General features: G+C 34.2%; 1 protein-coding gene across 6 annotated transcripts in view; it reads left to right on the forward strand.

The window, feature by feature from the left end:
* The first annotated feature begins 582 nt into the window (after positions 1-582).
* The window catches only part of LOC149730631 (ankyrin repeat domain-containing protein 17-like), a 30,159-nt gene continuing 9,221 nt past the window's right edge, over positions 583-21,520 (forward strand). For 2 of the 6 annotated variants that reach the window (XM_089884924.1, XM_089884926.1), the window contains exons 1-32: positions 2,169-2,370; positions 3,355-3,538; positions 4,398-4,557; positions 6,426-6,570; positions 8,770-8,917; positions 9,205-9,438; positions 9,810-9,904; positions 10,647-10,884; positions 11,155-11,346; positions 12,141-12,338; positions 12,595-12,716; positions 13,102-13,218; positions 13,533-13,716; positions 14,118-14,354; positions 14,561-14,685; positions 14,931-15,026; positions 15,241-15,367; positions 15,616-15,662; positions 15,992-16,022; positions 16,096-16,127; positions 16,207-16,273; positions 16,567-16,665; positions 17,060-17,287; positions 17,637-17,779; positions 17,995-18,140; positions 18,338-18,443; positions 18,865-19,020; positions 19,463-19,590; positions 19,862-20,036; positions 20,449-20,649; positions 20,920-21,037; positions 21,237-21,401. In XM_089884924.1, coding sequence (XP_089741050.1) covers positions 2,218-2,370; positions 3,355-3,538; positions 4,398-4,557; positions 6,426-6,570; positions 8,770-8,917; positions 9,205-9,438; positions 9,810-9,904; positions 10,647-10,884; positions 11,155-11,346; positions 12,141-12,338; positions 12,595-12,716; positions 13,102-13,218; positions 13,533-13,716; positions 14,118-14,354; positions 14,561-14,685; positions 14,931-15,026; positions 15,241-15,367; positions 15,616-15,662; positions 15,992-16,022; positions 16,096-16,127; positions 16,207-16,273; positions 16,567-16,665; positions 17,060-17,287; positions 17,637-17,779; positions 17,995-18,140; positions 18,338-18,443; positions 18,865-19,020; positions 19,463-19,590; positions 19,862-20,036; positions 20,449-20,649; positions 20,920-21,037; positions 21,237-21,401 — 4,597 coding nt within the window. In that variant the 5' untranslated portion in view covers positions 2,169-2,217. Of the gene's footprint in view, positions 706-2,168; positions 2,371-3,354; positions 3,539-4,397; positions 4,558-6,425; positions 6,571-8,769; positions 8,918-9,204; positions 9,439-9,809; positions 9,905-10,646; positions 10,885-11,154; positions 11,347-12,140; positions 12,339-12,594; positions 12,717-13,101; positions 13,219-13,532; positions 13,717-14,117; positions 14,355-14,560; positions 14,686-14,930; positions 15,027-15,240; positions 15,368-15,615; positions 15,663-15,991; positions 16,023-16,095; positions 16,128-16,206; positions 16,274-16,566; positions 16,666-17,059; positions 17,288-17,636; positions 17,780-17,994; positions 18,141-18,337; positions 18,444-18,864; positions 19,021-19,462; positions 19,591-19,861; positions 20,037-20,448; positions 20,650-20,919; positions 21,038-21,236; positions 21,402-21,520 lie in introns of those variants that run through there. The other 4 variants (XM_089884928.1, XM_089884929.1, XM_089884927.1 and 1 more) reach the window with 4 other exon arrangements.

The following is a 21,520-nucleotide window of genomic DNA, read 5'->3' on the forward strand; positions in this document are numbered from 1 at the left end:
TTGTCTACACAATTAAGTTTTACAGCACTTTACTGTCTATTTGTCGAAGCAGTATATCGGTTTTTACAAGCTTACATTATGTAAGCGATTAATAAGGTTTAAATAGTAAATTACAGTGAGCTTTCATGGTCTGCAATGTGAAAGTTGTATAAAAAATATGGCAACAGTAGATTAACCCTTTATGTTTTAAAGTTTTCTAGGATAAACATCAACAATTTATTCTAACATCTTGATGCACCTTATTGATGATTAAAAGCTGAATATAAATTATAAGAAAAGAACTAAGAAGTTTGAATATTTGTTATTTTAACTTAAAAACCCTTTTTTACATTTTTTTATTGAAACATATATTAATGGCAACGGTTTAAATAATTGCTTCTTCACATAATTTAATCTGTAGTGTGTTTTAAATTCTTGTTTGTTGTATATAATTAAACAATGTTATAAATAACTACTTGCAGAGTTATATAAATGGTAAGAGAACATGAGGTGTACGAAACGAAACACACTTGTTAAAGTGAATGTTTTTCCTCCACCACGCTAGGATAAATAATGTTTTTCATTTATCTATAAGCCTTTATATATGAAAATAAGCACCTAATGTCTTTTAGATTGTTATAAGAAAGTAGTTTACGTTGTTGGTTATTTGGTTAGTTGCGCAAAAATATGGAAATGTCTCAAACTGATGAGGAAGAAACTTCTGAGGTAAATATATATTATTTGTTCCCCAGTTATGAATAGTTATACGTTGTTTATTTCATAAATGTACATAAATTTGACATAAAAAGATTTGTCTTGTTAATAGTAATCTCTGATATAACAGTAACAAAAATCTTCGATACAAGTTTACAACCCTTACGTTATAGTGAAAAACTTTCTAAAAAAGCCACGCTAAAGATTAGGTGTATTCGTATGTCGTAGCAGGAGGATTCTTCAGTAGCACCAAAACCAAAAAGCTGGATAATAATAAGTAGGCCTACTTATAGCAGCCATTGTCTGTATGATTATGACAACAAATCATAATACAAAAACTTTAAAGTAATTTTAGCCTCACACCAACACTACAGATGGGAAATTTATAAATAAATGATTTACATTCTTATTCTCATATGGGAAAATGCAGTATGTTATATGTAGCAGCGAATAGTTCTTATGAGGGTTATGTTTATAAAATCCTGCTGCCTGTGTACTAAAAACCTGCTATGACATCACATTTATCAATATTTGCCAACAATGCATTCAGCTTCACACAATTCATATAGTGATTAACAAATCAAAGGTTTATTAAGGTTTATAAACTTAGTCTACACTTTACCAGTTATCACTAGAATTAAACCAAATACAATAGTACTGCAATTTCCTAGGCCTAATTTCTGTCCTAATCGCCGTCAGATACTGGGAATCATTCTTACTTATCTTTTTAATAATACCTATTGTAAAAATTAACCTCACGTCTTATAAGCAAACCGTCGGATATTGTTTAAAATTACACTAAACAATTACGCCTACATGCAGTCAGATACTCTTGTACTCTGCGTATGTATTGAAACAATCTTTTATCAACTCATTATAATGTGATCTGTGACATCATAAAATCTCTACCAGCTTCACAGGGTTTGAGTGATATGAGCAACTGTTGTCTTCTCACTTCTCCCTTCCTTTGTTTCTTTCTTTATCTCACTCTTCTCAGCATGGTTTCCCACAGTTTTACAGCGGATATATTCTCCAAGCTTCTTGCTTGTTGGGATCAAAGTATATAAAGAACTGCATCAGCATAATGCGTATTCCAATGCCTTTGTGTGCTTTTTAGACATCCTAGTTTATTTAGTGTGGTATTATATAATAACAGAAGGGTATTTAAGAGTAATAAGGTTGACATTAATCGATTAATTATTCAGTACAGTCTAATATATGGTAAGCTTAATGGTTCTTCACCTTAAAGGCAGTGAAACTGGGTTTTACTTTCTTAACTGTATAAAAAGATCTATAGTTCATTTCATAGGTAGTTTCAGTCTTTTAGAAAGCAATGCTACATTTACAGCAGTTGGGTGCTAAAGCTTCTAGCCTAGAGGTTTTGTGTCTATTTTAATCAGTAGAAACTAGAAGTGATTACATTAATACAGTACTACTTATAAGAAGGTTTAAATTAATTGTTCTGTTGTTCTTCTGATTTCTTAGCATACGTTTGTAGAGAGATACTGAGTTATAAATTTAGCTATGACATCACAAACTGACGATAAAATGTCATTTGAGGATTTATTATCGTGGCGACCCCCCCAACCCACCATTAATATAGATGATCTTTGTGAAATAGAAAGATTCTTGTTTGGGAACTCGGTTGCTGTTAGTGAGGCTAAGATAAACAAAGAAGTGAGTTGAACCATGGATTCTCTTCTATAATGATTTATCTTTTTCTTAAAAAATGTTATGTAACGAGTTATTTATAGCACCGCCACTATTTATATGCAGTAATGTGCCAAGCCGCCAACTCTGGCCTTAATCCTTAGTCCCATGTCATGCCTCATCGTAGGACCTCACTTACATAGCATAATATTTACTTTATGTTGTTCAAAGTCTTTTCTCAAACACTTTCCCTCTTTTACCACAATCTTTGCAACTGTTGAATAAATCTTCCCATGAGATTAGCAATTCCCTTAAGCCACCAATTGAATGTGAATTTTTTTGCCACTTACTGAGAATGGAGCCTTGTAAGACTTAACCGTGTTGTTGCACATGTGGTGTTACTTATTATTATAGTAAAATGTGAAATTTGAATTGATTTTTTCAGTTTGTTGACTTTACATTAACTTGACTTTACATTAACTGTAACTTTTCGAAACAAACCATAAACAAAGCAACGCTTGGAATTAAACTAAAGTGTAGTTTATCACAAAAAAATCTAAAATACAAAAGTATAAATAATACCAAAATGTAGATCGGTTTGGAATTGTTTTAACAAATTTAATGAGACTTTTATACTATCTATCTTAGGGTTAAATAACTTGAATTATTTATTAAATTAAAAACTCAACTAATTCCATGAAATAGTCTGATGCAACTGCTGCCCAGCCTAATACATCACTCTGATGAAGTCTGGTTATATAATGATATAACAGTGTCATTTCATTTCCTAAATAACTCCAACCAAATAGTTCAAAGTCTGAGTGGTAACTTTAATTTCTGACATCACTGAACTGAAGATAATTTTAGTTTTTAAATCAAAACATTTGACATGATAATTGTATCATATCTTTGGACTGTCATGTTTGTACGGAAACAGTCCAGAAAACCCATGTGTTATGCAATTAATTCGACCAAGTTTATGCAAAATCTTACCTATTGTGTTTTCTCCAGATTGAATCGTTTATACTTGAGCAAGAGGCTGAAAGTTTCGACAGTGATCATTCTGCCCTTGCATCTAAACTTGCAATGCTTGCAGCCACTGGCCATGTTTCAACAGGAGAAGGCACCAGTGATGACCAAATATCTGTTGATGCAGAAACACAAGCACGCCTGGAAGCACTGCTTGAAGCAGCAGGTGAAGATCATTTGTTTTCAATAAATTTAACACACAGAGCTTAAACTAGGTTCATTGCGTAGGTGTAAAGTTGGAAGTGTATGTGTGTAATGTCACACCAAATTTTGAAACAAGTGATTTGTGTTTTAGCACTCTAGTTTTATGTGTGAAACAGCTTTTGCTCTTGTGTTACGCTTTTATACTAACAAGCAGAACACTAATATACTACATTCGCCACTTTTCTATGTGTGACAACTATAGTTGTTTTCTATTGGCAATTGGCAGCACCTTTATTTTTAAAGAAATTATATGGCACCAAACAATCTGAAAAGTGTCAACTCCAAATCCTTAAACAATGTTCATTTTTTTTCTTTGAAAGTGCGGGGGAATTTTTCTTGTTGGTTTAACAAGCTATAAACTTGCACCTTGTGTTGACATAGTCTGCTCATATTATCAAGTCTTTACCCAACTTTAACAATGTATCTTCAATAAACTCCACAGCCACACATAGGCGTAACACCAGGGGTGTCTGGGGTGGCAAGTCTCCCCAGTCCCCACTAAAGAAAACTGGGTGACATTATGTGTTTTAGCACCCCAGATTTGAAACGTAACACAGTTTTTCCTGCTGCTGTGTTATACAAACAAGCAGAGTCAAAGTATACCTGTTTCACCATTTTAATCATAAGAATCCAAAGGGCAATGCTTAATTTCTATAAATATGCCTGCATTACCAATGTCATATTACCCTAGATATTGAATTTGATATAATAATGCCAAATAACTTATTTTTAAACAGTTTGGTTTCATATCCCTATTTTTAAGTTTCCTTATAATTTAGTAATGTTTCAACTATTCCAAAACATAACACCAATAACTCCAGGCATTGGGAAACTCTCCACCTCCGATGGTAAAGCATTCGCCGACCCCGAAGTCCTTCGAAGACTTTCTTCCTCTGTTTCATGCGCTCTGGATGAAGCGGCCGCCGCTCTTTCTAAAATGAAGCAAGAAACTGGAGCTATGAACGAACAATCAAATAAAAGGTGACAATTGTTTTTCTTTATATAAAGTTTGGATAAGCAAATGCGGTTGCTTCAATTAAAAATATTTAAAGGCCTGTCCCGTATAGAATAAAGGCTTTTGCATAACCCGTATATATCCTAACATAATTTTTACAGTTATTTTATCTTATCAAATTTTGCTCATGCTTTTCCATGATCTTTTATAAATTAATTACTCTCATGTTTATAAATTAAATTATGCTGTTGAAATAAAATAGCCACAATATTGACATAGAAGAAATAACATGTGTATTTCAGCATGTATTGTTTTCTTTCATTTAAAATAATAAAGAGAATTCTTAATCGTAACAATTTATACAAAGGCTTTTTTCGTTCACAATACTTCTTTCTAACCCAATGTTTTAGAGAACTTAACAGAAACATGTAGGCACAGGCGGCAGAGCCAATACATATGATTTGTCCCACTCATTTATCAATGTCCAGACCCCTTAAATGCCATGTCTGTCACATTCGTAGAAAAATCCAGCCATGGTCGGCAAATTTGGGTGATTTCTAATTTAAACAAGCCCTGATAGGAAGTACTTTATATGACTCTCATCAAATCACGGCCATTTAATGTAAATTTACTTAATTTTATTGCTGTGTATAATTATAAGTGCCATTTATGGTCTGTTTACAGAATTTAATTAAATAATATTCATAATGGTCATATTTCTGTATGTTACACATTGAATACTATAACTATACTTCTAAATAACTGTATGCACGGTTATATATAGAAATGTTACACTGTTCACATATACATATGATATTCTAGGAATTTCAATTTATATTTAAATATTTATACTTGGACATTGGGCCTTGGCTCAGGTCCAGACAGATCCAATTATAGATTCAAAACAAAGGCAGCTTAAAATGCTCAAATGTTTCTCTGTCCAAGTATCTAGGATAAAACAATTTAAATAGTACTGTGTAGTAAGATAAATATCTTTACATTATAACATCCAATTATTTCTAAATTTTCTAATTGGGTTTTGAACAATTAACAACGCTCTAATGGAGTTAAGGGACTATGGTTGCATAATTCTGTGAATATTCTTTGTTTAATACCAAATCGGACAAAAAAGAGAATAAAACATATCCCATCTTACCCCACCTACTATATGTTATTATATTTTATGTGGGTACTGGGTAGTGTTGAAAACAAAGTGTGTGATTGTTGTTTATGCTACGTCTGGTGTCTGTCTAGAAGTCTCAATGGCCGTTGTCTCACTATGTGTTGCTCGCCATGCCCGTGGTATTTCTCCGATGAAATCGATTAATTATTTAGTGTTTCTTCTACTAATTATATGATGCCACCCTTGGTTATCAAATGAAAATCCTGTGAAAAACATTAGCATATTGGCAGCGCATTTTAATATTAACACACCATCGGTCATAATCAATGTACATGCAAATAGATAAACTAGTACAAAGTACAAATATATATATATATATATATATATAGGTGTGTAGAACTACTCTAACATCCTAAATTTCTTTTATGGGAAGGGATATTCTTTTTAAAAATAGCTGTGGTACTGCCTGCCTAACCTGTTTATACTGTTCATTAATTCATTATTATATATTATCCACATGATATCACAGAATTGTGCCATACATTGTAAAGTTTATCTAAAAGTCTTGTTTTTTGTTTTCTTTTCGCATATTGTAATGACAAAACACACAGGTTACATTGTAATATAATATATGTATAATTTCGCAACTACAAAAGTGGAAAATTATCTCTGTATTTGTGGAATATTCTAAAAAAGTATTATATATATTAAAAATCTAGTATATCATTCTTAAAAATTCTGTATATGAGTTTGTCAGAGTTTTCTGTTTAGGTCCTTGGTGGAGGCGTGCAGCGAGGGCGACGTGGGCACCGTTCGTGCACTTTTGTGCGAAGGTAGGAGCGCAAATGAAACAACTGAAGATGGTGAGAGCCTTCTATCCCTGGCGTGCTCGGCAGGATATTATGAACTAGCAGAAGTAAGTGGTTTTAAACATAACAACTGATATATTTTGGTGTTGTTGTTACCAAGAGCATCCTAAAATATAAGTAAATGCCTTTTATTGTACATTATAACCTAAAGTATTACCCTGATGATGAATTTTCTATTGTGGCCAAGTCCTAACTTGTGCTTCCTGGAAACACTGTCCTAAAAAATTGTGGCATTCCTCAAAAACGGGATCATTTTGTTCATAAAAATACACCTGGGTGTAGCATTGTCATTTAGTAACTTAATATAATGTAGCATCGTAAATTCAACTGAACATCTTTATTTTGTTTGGCAAAATGCATTGTTATGGCTTATGAGCTTTTATTGTTGTTTGTAATCACTAGTACATTAGAAAACCCATGGTGTTGTATTGGTAGTTCATACTTCCTTGTTGTGTGGTGGATAGTTGTGGGAAAATGGTCTAAAGGATGGATACAATAATGGAATCCTAGAATCTAGTGGTTGGATAATTTACTACAAGCTAAATTTAAATCACTGTGAAACAAAGAATGACATCAATTTTATGAATGGGAGACCGCTGTGTTTATAGTAGGTTGTTATTTGTCTAGCACCTAGGTAACTATATAAATATACGCAGCGCATACAAAGACATACCTTCTACTTTCCAATACATTTCAATACAAAGGATGTATATTAGCTGTGAAAGTTGTGTTATATTTAGTGTAGGTGAAAATACATTAAGCCTTGCCCTTGCTGTTAGCAGGTCTTCTTCTACTAGGTGTGAAGCAGCTGTTTGCGTTGTTGTACCCGCGTCATACAGTTTAAAAATAGAATATATTATTCATTACTACCATCTGTGATAGTATAGATGGAATTCCTTTCTGCTTACACAGTTATATATTACACTGTTACCTGATCAAATAAGAAATATATTAAACATTAATTATTACTGAGATAATTTTGGGATACATAGGTCGAAACATTTAGTTTAAACGGTATAGGAATATAAGCTTTGATACTTCTAATTGTAAATGAATGGTAAACATATATATTATTATTTAATAAACTGAGTATGCGTCTTATTATTAAATTGACCATGGTCCATAACATATTTTTATATCTCTCTTGTTTTCATTCTTATTTTTTCTCATCTATTCTTTTCTTTAACTAATCAGCTCAAAGACTATGATATGTCAATATAACATAACTTATGCAAAAAAGTGCCAAAGTGGCGGTTTGACATGTGCCATGGATTTAAGTTTACACTACTCGTTGCCACCAACACAAATTTCAATGTCTGTGTTTAATCCCAGAGTCATAGAATTAACCGAATTAATGCCATTATGTGTCTAAAAGTGAGCAAAACTTTGCCTTTTTACTTCTTTACCTTACCTTCCTCTCATAGGTTCTACTCTCAGTTCCCCCCTACACACACGAGTCTCAATACCTTACATGTGATGCAGGATACCAACTTGGAAACAAAATTAATTCTCATTTCCTTTCCGTTCTTAACCAGCAACTTACAAAGGCATTTCTATTTATTTACTTTCTCTAACTTCCTAAAACATATTTCTAATTAATAGTTCCAAATCTGGTCTTCACTTTTTAGTCTTCTTTTTAATTATATGTTTTAATATAGAAGTTTTGGCAATAAATAATGTGTCACGTTTAATAGCATTTATCACACATTATGTAATTGTCTCACTCTCATTATATGCAAATTATCTTTGTCATCATTTTCCTACAAGTTTTCAGTTCGTTACTGATTCTCTTAATTATTTAAATTATCTTTTCAATTAAAGTTCTGGCACTTTACATTTAATGAATTACTTTAAAACATCAACACTGTTTTAAAAATTGTGTTAAAGAAGCTTAGAAACTATACCAAGCACAGCTAGTTATGATCTGTCAAGTTATTTTAAATGTTTATCAAAACCAGACTGTAAAGTTACGCTCAATATTATCTCCATTATAAATCGAAAGCGGTATGTTTTTAAGTTATATTCTGTACAGTAAATAATATCTTAAAGTCAATTATAATACTTGTCTTCAGTCACTTTTTAAATTCAGTTATAAAGACCGATATTAATACCATTATAACTCTGTATGGTGTTTAGTTAACTTCTGTTCAGTAAGGTCCATCTTTACACAAATGATAAAATTTGGTATTTTTTTCCTTAAAAAAATATGACCAATATCCTTACTAACTAACACCCACCCACCCCAGGTTCTTCTTACTATGCATGCCAATGTTGAAGATTGTGGTGCCAAAGGTGAATGCACTCCCCTAATGGAAGCTTCATCTGGTGGTTATAGCGACATCGTGCGGTTGTTATTGTCGCATGGAGCCGACGTAAACGCAACATCTAACACTGGTAAACTTTGTAATTTATTATGTTTTGACCAATTTTAGCAAAAATATATATTAGATGTAGTGCCCAGCAAAATTAGATACAACAGTTGTATTTTTGTTATATATCCTGTGCTTATGATATTGATATTGTATGAGTAGGTGAAAAAATGACCTAAAAGGATTTTCTATACGGCACTTTCAATACTTTCCTTTTCTTTTTCAATAAAAATCTTAAGTTGATTTTCTAGATTTTTCTAAAGTACTATTGTAGTTTGATTTTAAATCAAACAGTATTTGAAAATTCTCCAGGCAACACTGCATTAACGTACGCATGCTGCGGAGGTTACGAGGATGTAGTTCGCCTCCTAGTGGACGCAGGAGCGGAACTTGAGTGCCACAACGAGAACGGGCACACCCCATTAATGGAGGCTGCATCTGGTGGCCATGTTGCGGTTGCTGAAGTCCTGCTTGCACGAGGGGCCGGGATCAATACTCACTCCAATGAGTTTAAAGAATCAGCTTTAACATTGGCTTGTTATAAAGGTACGGGTGTCCTATTGGTAGCTCCAAGAGTTGAAATATTCCATGTTTGTATGTAATATAAGCCAATATGTGTTACATACTCATGTTATGCTGATATATTGCTAAACATATTATAATCCAAACTTATGTGTTGGTTTACTCACTAGATTTGTGAGCAAATAGTGATCAGTTGTGGTCTTTTTATTTTATTCTGTATGGGTTAAGCAAGATGGCCTGAGGTTCCCGCCCGACAGTCATCACTGCAGGTCATCTACAAATGAATAAGTTATAGGCCAGTTTGCCTATTGTCCCATAGACCTGTTTTACTGCATGTACTAATATTATATTATCATAAAACCAATATATTATAAAGTTGTATCATGTCATTACAGGCCATCTACAAATGGTGAGGTTCCTTTTACAAGCTGGTGCTGATCAAGAACACAAGACCGATGAGATGCACACTGCGCTGATGGAAGCTTCCATGGTACGTATTGTGTATAAATGTTGGACATTCACTGTACAAAGTATGCTCAAATTTTTTATTTGGTTTTTATTCGAATATGTAAAATTAAACAGAAGAATAAAGGTGGCTGTACACAGTATCCGGCATGCGAATTCGCTTGACAAGTTGTATGCAAACCCATTACCGAGTTCTGCATGCGGCAGCGAAATCCGGACGAATTCCGGATATTGTGTACAGCCACCTTAATTAATATAGACTTCTGGGAAGTCAGGAAATCTTCAAGTTAGATCTGTTTTGAAGCTTAATGTAATAAATTATGTTTAATTAAATAAAATCCACAGCAGTTTCTATGACCTTTGCTGTGAGCTTTTATGAGCTACCAACTGTGAATTTATTAAGGAGAGTAGTTAATATTGGTCAAAGTCTTAACATTACAATAACACCATGCAAGCGTTCCTCTTACTGTGCTACTGTTGGAAAAGTTTGGCCTACAAGTTCTTTACCAGTATAGAATAAAATATTGTGCCACTATATCGTATCAAATTATCCACATTTTCGATTGCCATATTTTATTGATTCACCTAATATGTCAACTGTGAATATACTTTGGCTCTGCTAGATTGTATAGACACCTAACAGCACCTAAATATAGTATAAACAAAAGATGTAACCCATGTTTTAAAAGTTGGGTAACGTGTCACCCCGGGTACCACTAAAATTACCCCCATGATAGCTACCATATTCATCCAAAATATTCTTTAAGGACGGCCATGTTGAAGTTGCCCGCTTGCTCTTGGATTCAGGAGCGCAAGTAAACATGCCCGCTGATAGTTTTGAATCCCCCCTCACCCTTGCTGCTTGTGGAGGTCATGTAGAGCTCGCTGAGCTCCTCATCCAACGAGGAGCAGCGTTAGAAGAGGTGAATGACGAAGGATATACTCCTCTTATGGAAGCTGCGAGGGAAGGACATGAAGAGATGGTGGCTTTACTGCTCGCTAAAGGTATGTGAATAAAATAAGTTTAATTTTTTTTAAATCGAAATTTTAATATCCTCTGATAAGTTTTGAATGATAGGTTAATTGGTAAAAATAGGATAGTTGTTTATGCTTGAACATTTTGTAGTTATACTAAAAAAATATATATATAATCGAGTTCCCTAAATGTTAAAATGTCAAAGGACCTGGTATATAGGTTACAGAAAATACATTATGCCATCCATTTATTATACGAGTCCTGTATTTTGGCTTAAAACAACCTTGTACACCCTTCAGGTGCAAACGTGAATGCCAAGACAGAAGAAACCCAAGAGACCGCCCTCACCCTTGCATGTTGTGGGGGGTTCCTTGAGTGTGCTGATTTACTTGTAAGAGCAGGTGCCAACATTGAAACAGGATGTTCAACACCATTAATGGAGGCTGCACAAGAAGGACAACTTGATCTGGTCAAGTTTCTCATCAGAGAAGGTAAGGTTTTATTTTAGGTGGTGGTGTCATTTTTTAAAGCATGACTATGATCGTAAAACTTCTTTCAATTTTTGTCATAATTAACTAAGTCTGGCTATTGTAAGTTTTTTAATTTTTTTGGGTGTGATTTGTAAGTAAATTCAACTTTTACATTCATATTGCAACTTATTTCTGTTTCTGATTAAATGTATCCATTTTTGCGGAACTGTTTCCTATTTATGTTTATAAATTGTTTGCATTTTTAACACAACTTCCCAGTTAAGTTATAACTGCTGTGATTATTTAATCATGTGCCGCCCACCCCACTCCACTCTATGTGTATCTGTCATGCATAAGTCTTAATGTTGATATAAGAGCCCATCACTATTTACAATCTAAACATGCCCTAAGCTGTTATACAAATATTTCACTTGTATATAAACATATAACTCATATGCTTCATGTGGTGACTGCTTACCACCCACCCATGGTTTAAGCTTATTTAGGAAAGTGGAATCCGAAATCTAGAAAATAAAGTTTTTACTCCCTTATAATCTAGGCACTGTTTTTTTTTGTGCAGTCGTGTTGTACAGCATATCCATTGTGTTTGAATTAACACAATATATATTGCAGTTGTATATACAGAAATTTTGCCTAATTTCTTGAGATATCTAACGATTGTTTTACTTTTTAACTTGTAAAGTTTTAGATGTATATCGTATGGGCTTTCATGTTTGTATAAAACTAAAGGCTAAAAATATCAGTTTTTTATATTTAAATTTTTTGTTATATTAACACAACTCCCTTATTACTAGGTGCGAATGTGCACTCTACCACCTCAAGTGGTGACACAGCGCTCTCGTACGCATGTGAACACGGTCACACGGATGTTGCAGACCACCTCCTCGCTGCTGGAGCGAACTTAGAGCACGAAACAGAGGGAGGACGGACCCCCCTCATGAAAGCTGCACGTGCAGGCCATTTATGCACTGTTCAGTTCCTTATTTCACGAGGTAAGTTTCATTCCCCTTCTTTTCGCCGCATGTCTTCAGTGGGTCTCATTCTATTTCTTCCCTTTTTGTCTCACAATTTTCCAAAATAGATTAAACAACAAAAAAAAAGCAGCAACAGAAACAAAAAGATTGTAACACGTTTAAGTTTTCGGTAAACAAATTCGCAAACTTTTTTTAACCCCGCTTTATATAAAAACCATTATTCTTGTTCTAACACCCAATTCATACAATATAAATAAGGTTCTATACAACATAGGTGCTGATGTGAATCGTACGACACGCAACAACGAACACAGCGTGTTGTCATTGGCGTGCGTGTGTGGTCACCTATCTGTGGTTGAGCTGCTGTTGTGCCAAGGGGCTGACCCAATGCATAAGGTAAATAGAATGTAAATCTGTGTTTTAATCTGGTGCTGTGGCTCAGTGGTTAAACCACAGCAAGTGATTTTCAAAATCTTTAATTGCTGTCATGATTTAGTACTTTTTGCCAAAAAATTTGGAGTGCTGTTATTATATTACAATTGGCTGCCAAACATAGGGAACCTCATTGATTAACGCGGCAAATTCAATATATTTATGTTCTGCCTGTTTGTAGTGACACCTAACAGCAGGGTAAAAGCTATTTTGCACTTAAACTAGATGCAAAGCCATATGATGCCGCTCTTGTCTCAACAATATGCCTATGACTCAATATAAATATCATGAAATGTCACCTAAATCGCCCGTATCGGGCAAACTTTCTCATCTACTTGTCATCCTCCAGTTAAAAGATGGTTCTACAATGTTGCTTGAAGCTGCCAAAGGAGGCCATACGCAAGTTGTTCAATTTCTTCTGGATTTTCCCATCAATATAATGTCTCTACTGCCCGATAACTCACAGGTTTATGTTTTATTTATTATTGCCTTTCTCTAATTGCTTTTAAAATACGTCATATAAGTGATTTTTAAATTGCCGCTAATAAATGTTACACTAATTTATTAAATTTGTTATTTTATGGCACATTTTAATTTTGATTACACTGTTTTGAATTTATAGTTTTATATGTATTTTTATAAGTAGTATATGTAGTTTTTTTCTTGTAGTATATCTCTAAATAACACATCTCTCGTTCTAAAAATCCCTTTAACCTCATTTTAATCCATTTCCACCAAAAACACAATTTTAACCCATTATTTACCCCATGTTTCACCCAGGTCACCCTGCCATCACCCACCCCGGAGCAACTTGCACCCCGAGTACCCACCCAGTCCTTACCCATGGTTGTTCCACCCCAGGAGCCCGACGAGGCCCCTGAGTTACCCCTTGCAGTGGGGGGCGCTGGGGTGGACCCTGTTAATGTCGATCAAATGCTAGAAGCCTCTGGTGAAAATGCACCAAGTGAGTGTTGGGATGTTTTAGATTTACATTTTTATATTAAGATGAATATGCTATGGTATCACATACTTGAATGCGTATGTTTTCCATTTATATTTGTATGTTACATTAAGTACTATATAGTTTATAATAAAATACATGGTGTTTTCTTTAAAAATAATGCGACACATAGCAAACTCTAAAAGGCCACAAAAAATATATTTACTACACTACAAAAACACAATAAATGACAAAAGGGCTATAAAAATGGCCCAAAAAATTCCCAAAAGGCTACTAACAATGACTTTTTTATGAAAAAGGCCTAGAAATACCAAAAGAGCTATAAAAATAAATAGAAAAATCTACAAAAACTATAAAAAGAATACCCACCGAGAATAACATCTACGTTCCACATTTATTCACAGACCAACTCCGAACCTTATACCAGCAACAACTCCAATACTACCATCAGCAAACACCATCTCACTCCCATACAGACAGCACCCTCAATACAGCTGCGCTCGTCACCCATTTACTACAACAGGGTAGTTTGTTATACCAAGCGTCAGATTATTTATCCCCGGATACAAAGTTAGAGGTTGATAAAGACGTGGCAATCACCGTCGAGTCATTCCTGAGGTCGATGGCAAGTGATGTCGCCGGTAAGTGTTTAAGATAAGGCTTGTTTTTTCGATGTCACACACACAATATGGTATCCCATTTTTCCTTTGTACAAAAAAGAACGCCTTGTGAGAATCGTGACGATACTGTTATATTATTCTGTAAAAATTTTTCTATTACTACCAAATGTGTCGATAAAAATGAATAAAAACCTGGACCTGCCTAACTTTAATCCACCACCCCCCAGCAGGTAAAACAAGGACAGCTGAATCCATAGTAGAAGAGGCACAAGGTAAACTAAATGAACTTGAACATCGAATTAAAGAAGCTATTGAGAAGAATGCACAACTTAAAAGCATTGAGATGTTACAGGTAACGATATGTTTCCTCTGCCATTGCGAAATATTTGTTTGATTTGACTTTGAGTAAAAACAAAAACTGTTTATGAAGTTCTTACATGGTATTTGGTACCACATAAGCATAAAACTGGTAAACTACTAAACTATTCAGTAAGAGGTTTATAAAGACTGTCTACCAATTATAAAACTAAACTTTCCATATTTGCATATTCTTTTTAATCAAAACTTCCTTTTATGACAATCAAACGATCCTTCCAGACCGACCAACTTACCAAAGAAAAAGTTGAAGAGCTTTATAAAACACGTGAGGAACAAATACATAAGAAGCAAAAAATCCTGGAAGAATTGCAAAAAGTAAGTTTTTTAATTTATCTTTTATGAGTACAACAAAAAAAGTTTTCCCTTTTTAGTGTTTTTTCACTTTTTATAACCTTTTTTTTATAAAACCTTTTTATAATATAAAGTTTTTAAAGACGCTAAAACATTTTTTTCTCTTTTTTACCTTTATTGTTTGTTTTTTTTGTAATAGAGTTACAACAAGTGAGTTTTTTATCTTGTACAAATTTAGAATCGAGAGATGCTGACTCATTCAATATTTGCCGACTCACAGGTGGAACGAGAGTTACAGCTGAAGACACAGCAACAACTGAAGAAACATTACCTTGAGATGAAACAAGGGGAGGGACAACAAAGAGGTGTGTGGTGCATCCCATAGTTATTTTATATTGTTTTTATTTTACATGAGTTAGGTCATAGGCGGGAAACTTTTTTAAACGCAACGTAGGTGGGGATGGGTGGACTTGCCTACCTTTTGAATTGTAAATCCAACTTTTTGTTTTTAATGTTTACTGACTAATGCAGTGTAGAATTCCGGGGTGTACCACAGCAGTCAGCTCTGTTTGTTGGTAAATCTTTGCCGTCGCAATAAACGTGTAATTTACAGGAAAACCTGATGGAGAAGACAGGGAACAAACTGCACAGAATGCTAAAGTAAGCATTGTTTAACATTATATGATTAATGATATATATCATACAAACGGTATGTAATTTTGGAAGTTATTTACCCTGATGATGAAGACTTGTAGTTTTCTGTTTAAAGATTGTTGTTTGTTATATTCTTTTTCACCCCAGGTAATGGGCGAATCATGGTCTTAATCTTAGGACGCACGGCGTTATACGCTGCGGTACCTCACACCACATAGAATAGAAAATAGAATATATTCACTGCTGTTGTTTTGCTGTAATTCTTCTCATTAAAATTAAAACTTATGTTTTTAAACTCAAGTTGCAGCAATATTCTAATCATATTCAACCCATAGGTAAATGAAGACCCGCAACCCCAAGTACAACGTAAGTTTCCAGTGTTGCCTTTTAAATAAAATTATTTGGTCATCACTGGTACAATATGATTTCTATTTAACAGGTGAACGTAATCAAACAGCCTCTACAACTCAGGTACAGCAGTGTTTCACAATGTTTATTTTTAATCTGGCAACACTGTTTAATAATACTATTATTAATGTTTAATCTACAGACTCCCGAATTATCGACCAAACAATTGAAACAACCAAAACACCAGAATAACCAAACACTAAACAATGGTAAGTTCATGGTTACATCATATTTACACTCTCAAGTGATTGCTTGGTTCTTGGGAGTTTAAAATACCATAACTACTAAACTGACAAAGGAATAAATACAGTGGGCAAATTTTGTACACCAAATTAATAAGTAAACATTACAACCAATAGATTTGTTTTAATATGTAATGTGCGTTTAACTATTCCTGCCTCCCCTGCATTTTAACATTTGTAACCCATGATATTACCTCATATACAACTTTGTCATCTATGATATTCACCTCCATATATGGATAACATTAACTTACCCATAGGTTCATCTGGTTCCTTATCCCAACCTGCCAAAGAAAACGATCCGTTCTGTCAATGTCTCCACCCCCCTTGTTCACAATTATCACACCCACAAACTGAAGGTAACATGTTTTGTATTTACTTTAATATTGATGTCCTGAAGCAGTGGTTACCATGCTTGCATATAACCCAGAGCTTACAGGTTCGAGGCTTGATGCTACTCTCAGGTCTTATGTGACCCTGGAAAAAACACTGAGTTTGTCTGTTGTATTCACCCTTCCAAACCCTGTGTGTAGCCTGTTAAAATTGTCTCTATGCAAAAAAATTGCATCAGAAAAGATTTTCATAAATACATTATGTCTGCTACTTGGCAGTATCTTTACAAACCAGTGTTTATTGTCTATAAGTTGTACAAAAGTTAGGTTCATATCTATAGTTGTACAAAAGTTAGGTTCATACTGTTTTAAATATAAGGAAAGTATTTATTTTAATAAAATGAACCCACCATACACCTAGTTCACCCTGAGCCTCGTCATGACCCCAACACCCCTGGAGGCCCCGGGTTTGCCCCGATACCGGGTAACATCCCAGGTAACGTGACCCCATCCAACTTCCTGGAGATCGACGGCCACACGGAGAGCAACCACGACACCCCTCTCACCCTTGCATGCGCGGGGGGACACGAGGATTTGGTGCAACTACTTATTGAACGAGGAGCCAACATTGAGCATAGAGATAAAAAAGGTGAGGTGGTGATGTCATCAATGTGATGATGTCATAGGTGTCACGTTTTTATATGTTAATAAAAGTCTAGGGGTGACATTGTTAAAACACAATTACACTCATACCGTTAAACACTGGAAATTTTCATGATTAATGTGTAAAATACTCTATAGTTTGGCACTGCTTGTATATATAGACACTTAAATCTGTATTAAAGTGTAAAACTGCAGTGCTAAAACACATTATGTCAAAAGTTGGAAGGCTTCCCTAGTATAAAAATGGACCAAAAAGGCCTTGCACTAAATGCCATTAACAGTACCTTAAACACTCGTGCCAAATTTAATAATTTTAATTTTTCCCAACACTTCAGGTTTCACCCCCCTGATTCTCGCTGCTACCGCTGGCCACGTGGGGGCAGTACAGATCCTGCTCGAGGCAAACTCGGACATTGAGGCTCAATCGGAACGAACCAAAGACACCCCGCTCTCTCTAGCTTGCTCCGGTGGTAGACTGGTATGTGAATTTTATATTATGAATATATAAACTGTTACAAAATTTACAACCCAAACTTTAGACATTGTGTGAAAACTTGTCAAAAAAAATCTTATGTTTATATTTAAATGTATTTTACTAAGTTTAATAGCTTTTTTAATATAACAAAATATATGCTACAATTTTATTTTCAAAAATATTTTCTTAATTTCTAACTTCCCCCCCTCACTTTTTAGGAAGTGGTTGAATTATTATTGGAACGATCGGCAAACAAAGAACATCGAAATGTTTCCGATTATACGCCATTGTCTCTAGCAGCATCTGGTGGTTACGTCAACATCATAAAGGTGTTGCTGAACCGGGGTGCCGAGATTAACTCAAGGTAGACGTACAATTGAATTATAATTTTTTGAATTTTGAATTTAAAAAGAATTGTTTTAATTTTTACTGCTTTCGAATTTTTAAAAGTTTGATCAGATTTTAAAAACTGGTTTAAATTTTTGGAGATTGAGTTAAATATAAAAAAAAATTAAAGTTTTGGTTATAGTTCAAATTTGTAAGAAAAATTGTTTGTTACAGGACTGGTAGCAAGTTGGGGATTTCCCCTCTAATGTTAGCAGCAATGAACGGGCATACACAAGCCGTGCAACTGTTGTTGGACATGGGTGCTGATATTAACGCACAGGTATTTACATTTTTAATTCACTCTATATATTATTATACTTCTATACGGGTAAGCACGCCTGCAGCCAGACATTTTCCATTACCCAAAACTTCACCTGTGCTGTGACAAAGTGGTTAGTGTGTCTGTCTAAACTCAAAGCTTACAGGTTCAAGGCTCATCGCTGGTACCATCACGGCCTCATGTATTCTTTGGCAAGGACACTTCACAACAATTGCTCTAACCCAAGGATTCTGGTTTTCATTAACTTATCACCCCTGCCCTTAAAACACAACAGTTAAAAACGAAACATCCCATTAAACTACATACATCTTCTCTAATTTACTTCCCCCATATTCTCCCTAGTTTAACAGCCATGCATGTCCCATTACCCCAAACTCTATATAATTTACCTTCATTGATTTACCTCTCATATTCTCCACAGATTGAAACAAACCGCAACACGGCCCTTACGCTGGCTTGCTTCCAAGGTAGACATGAAGTTGTCAGTTTATTGGTTGATCGGAAAGCTAACGTTGAGCATCGAGCTAAGACAGGTCTCACCCCACTAATGGAGGCGGCATCTGGTGGTTATGCTGAGGTAATAAACTTCTTTGTGATGTCATAATCTGTATAAAGTACCAAGGATTTTGCTGGGTTGCATGGTAAGTCGAAAGCGGGCAAAAAGTGTAAAAAAACAGGACACCCGTGTTATAAAGACTGTCAATGCCCCGCCATGCAAGGATAAATAATTGAAACTCATTAATGTGATAACCCAGCTCATATTGGGCCACTTACCTATCCTGTCCAATGTTACTTTTTTAATGCTTATAAAAACTGCCTTCCCACCCTTTTGCTCAGAAAAGTATGTTTAGCATAGGTCAAAGGAAAGATGACCTATAGCTATTTCTGTCACTTTTTTATGAACAATACATTTTTATGATATATATTTTAAAATATTCCACATTTTTTAGGTTGTATGTTTTATATTCTTCCACATTTTGTTATAATTTATATGTTTTAAGTTAAGATTTGATTGACAGGTTGGGCGTGTCCTGCTTGATAAGGGGGCGGATCCGAATGCAGCTCCTGTACCTTCATCAAGAGATACAGCGCTTACTATTGCTGCCGATAAAGGACACTATAGATTCTGTGAACTCGTATTATCCAGGTATTTATTGAAAACGGATATTTTGTATTGAAACTCTTTTTCTTTATATTTTGTATTGAAATGTAAAAAACCTAAAAAATATTTCTGTCTGGTAATCTGTTTTGTTTTTGTTTTTAACAATAATTTATATCAATTTTATATTCAGTACCGCTGATTATTTTAATTCTAAAAATATCTTTATTACTACTAATATAGGTATTTTGTCCTGAAAATTAAATCCTTGTGATTCAATTGTTACAATTCCCAATATAACCGGCTTTGATATTTCCAGAGGAGCTCAGGTCGAGGTTCGAAACAAGAAAGGAAACACTCCATTATGGTTGGCGTGTAATGGTGGTCACCTTGATGTGGTGAACCTGCTTGTATCTAAGGGTGCAGATGTTAATGCTGCCGATAATAGAAATGTTATACCTCTCATGGCAGCATTCCGTAAAGGCCATGTACAAGTGAGTTGGAATGTCGTTATTTTGAATCTTTAATATTTTTTAAGACTTTAAACTATGCATATCTACACAAACATATTAGTAACTTATTGCTGTTGTATTATTAAATTTGCAATTTATAAAATAAAATTTAGACTCAGGGAATGGTTTTTAAAACCCCAATTTATATTAATGTTCTTGTTATATTAACACTTGCACATCAAACGAATAAACTACGTACAAATATAAATAATTAGTAACTTTTGGTGTTGTAGGTAAAAATAAAATAGGATAATGCGAACATATGTCTGAAATTTAATTTAATTATTGTATATAAGTCGTCAAAACCCCCTTTTTTGTAGTGCATAAATGTAACTACCAAAACATAATATAATAATTTAAAAACTCTGTTTTCACTTTTATCTTCTCAACTAAGGTTGTACGTTGGCTTGCAAAAGAAGTTTCCCAGTTTCCCTCCGATGCCGAGTGTATGCGTTACATCGCCACTATATCCGATCGCGAGTTGTTGAAGCGATCGCACCAGTGTATGGAGTGTATCGTGCAAGCTAAAGATCGACAGGCACAGGAGGCAAATAAATTTGCGTCAGAGCTGCTGGAAGAGCTGGACATGGAAAAAGTAAGTTTGTGGTGGTTTATTAATTTTAAAGTTAATTTAATTAAAGCTTTTTTGTAAATGAACTAATAAAATTGTTTTTTTTTTATTAATTTTGGCGCATTTTTATTTCTTGTTTTTTTAATTTAATATTCCGTTAGATTTTTGGATGTTTTGTCCTGATTTTGTATTCCCTTTTTATAATATTGGTTTAAACTTTGATTGTTTCTCGATTGGTTACTTTAGGTATTTTAGATTTAGTTTATTTTATTCCCTTTTCTATTGTGAATATAGAACCAGGAAGAGAGTAGAAAGGAAAAAGCTGCGAGAAAAAGGGAAAAGAAGAGATTGAAAAGAAAACAAAAGAAAAAGGGAGATGAAAAAGATGACAAAGAGAATGATGAGTCAGCAGGTAAATTGTGTTTTTAATTAGCTTTGTCATGTTAATTTATAAGGTATTACATTGCATATGAAATATGAAATATATCTTGTACTTTTTAGATATTACGAAAAAGTGTTCTGATTTTAAAAATTATAATTTTGAAACCTTTAAATTAGTTTTTATTCTAACCTACAGTTTTATTAAAATTTCAAAAATAAACAAAACCCAGGTTTAAATATCCCGACCAATGGAAAAACACCAAATGATGACATCACAATGATAGAACGTATCGTCACGGGAACTGAAAAAATAAAGCTTTCTGATTCGTTGATATCAACATCAAGTAACGAGAAAATCACTTTAATTTCAAACGCCTCACCAGCACCATCTACTGGTAGGATATTTAAAACTTTTTACTTTTCTGCGAAAAGATTCTTGTATGTTCTAGCATACATGAACAATAACTACTAGGATATAATAAATAAATACATACAACTACCTGCTTAACACAGA

Source organism: Ciona robusta, chromosome 9 (genome assembly GCF_009617815.1).
Source record: "Ciona robusta chromosome 9, ASM961781v2".
Classification (NCBI taxonomy): Eukaryota; Metazoa; Chordata; class Ascidiacea; order Phlebobranchia; family Cionidae; genus Ciona; species Ciona robusta.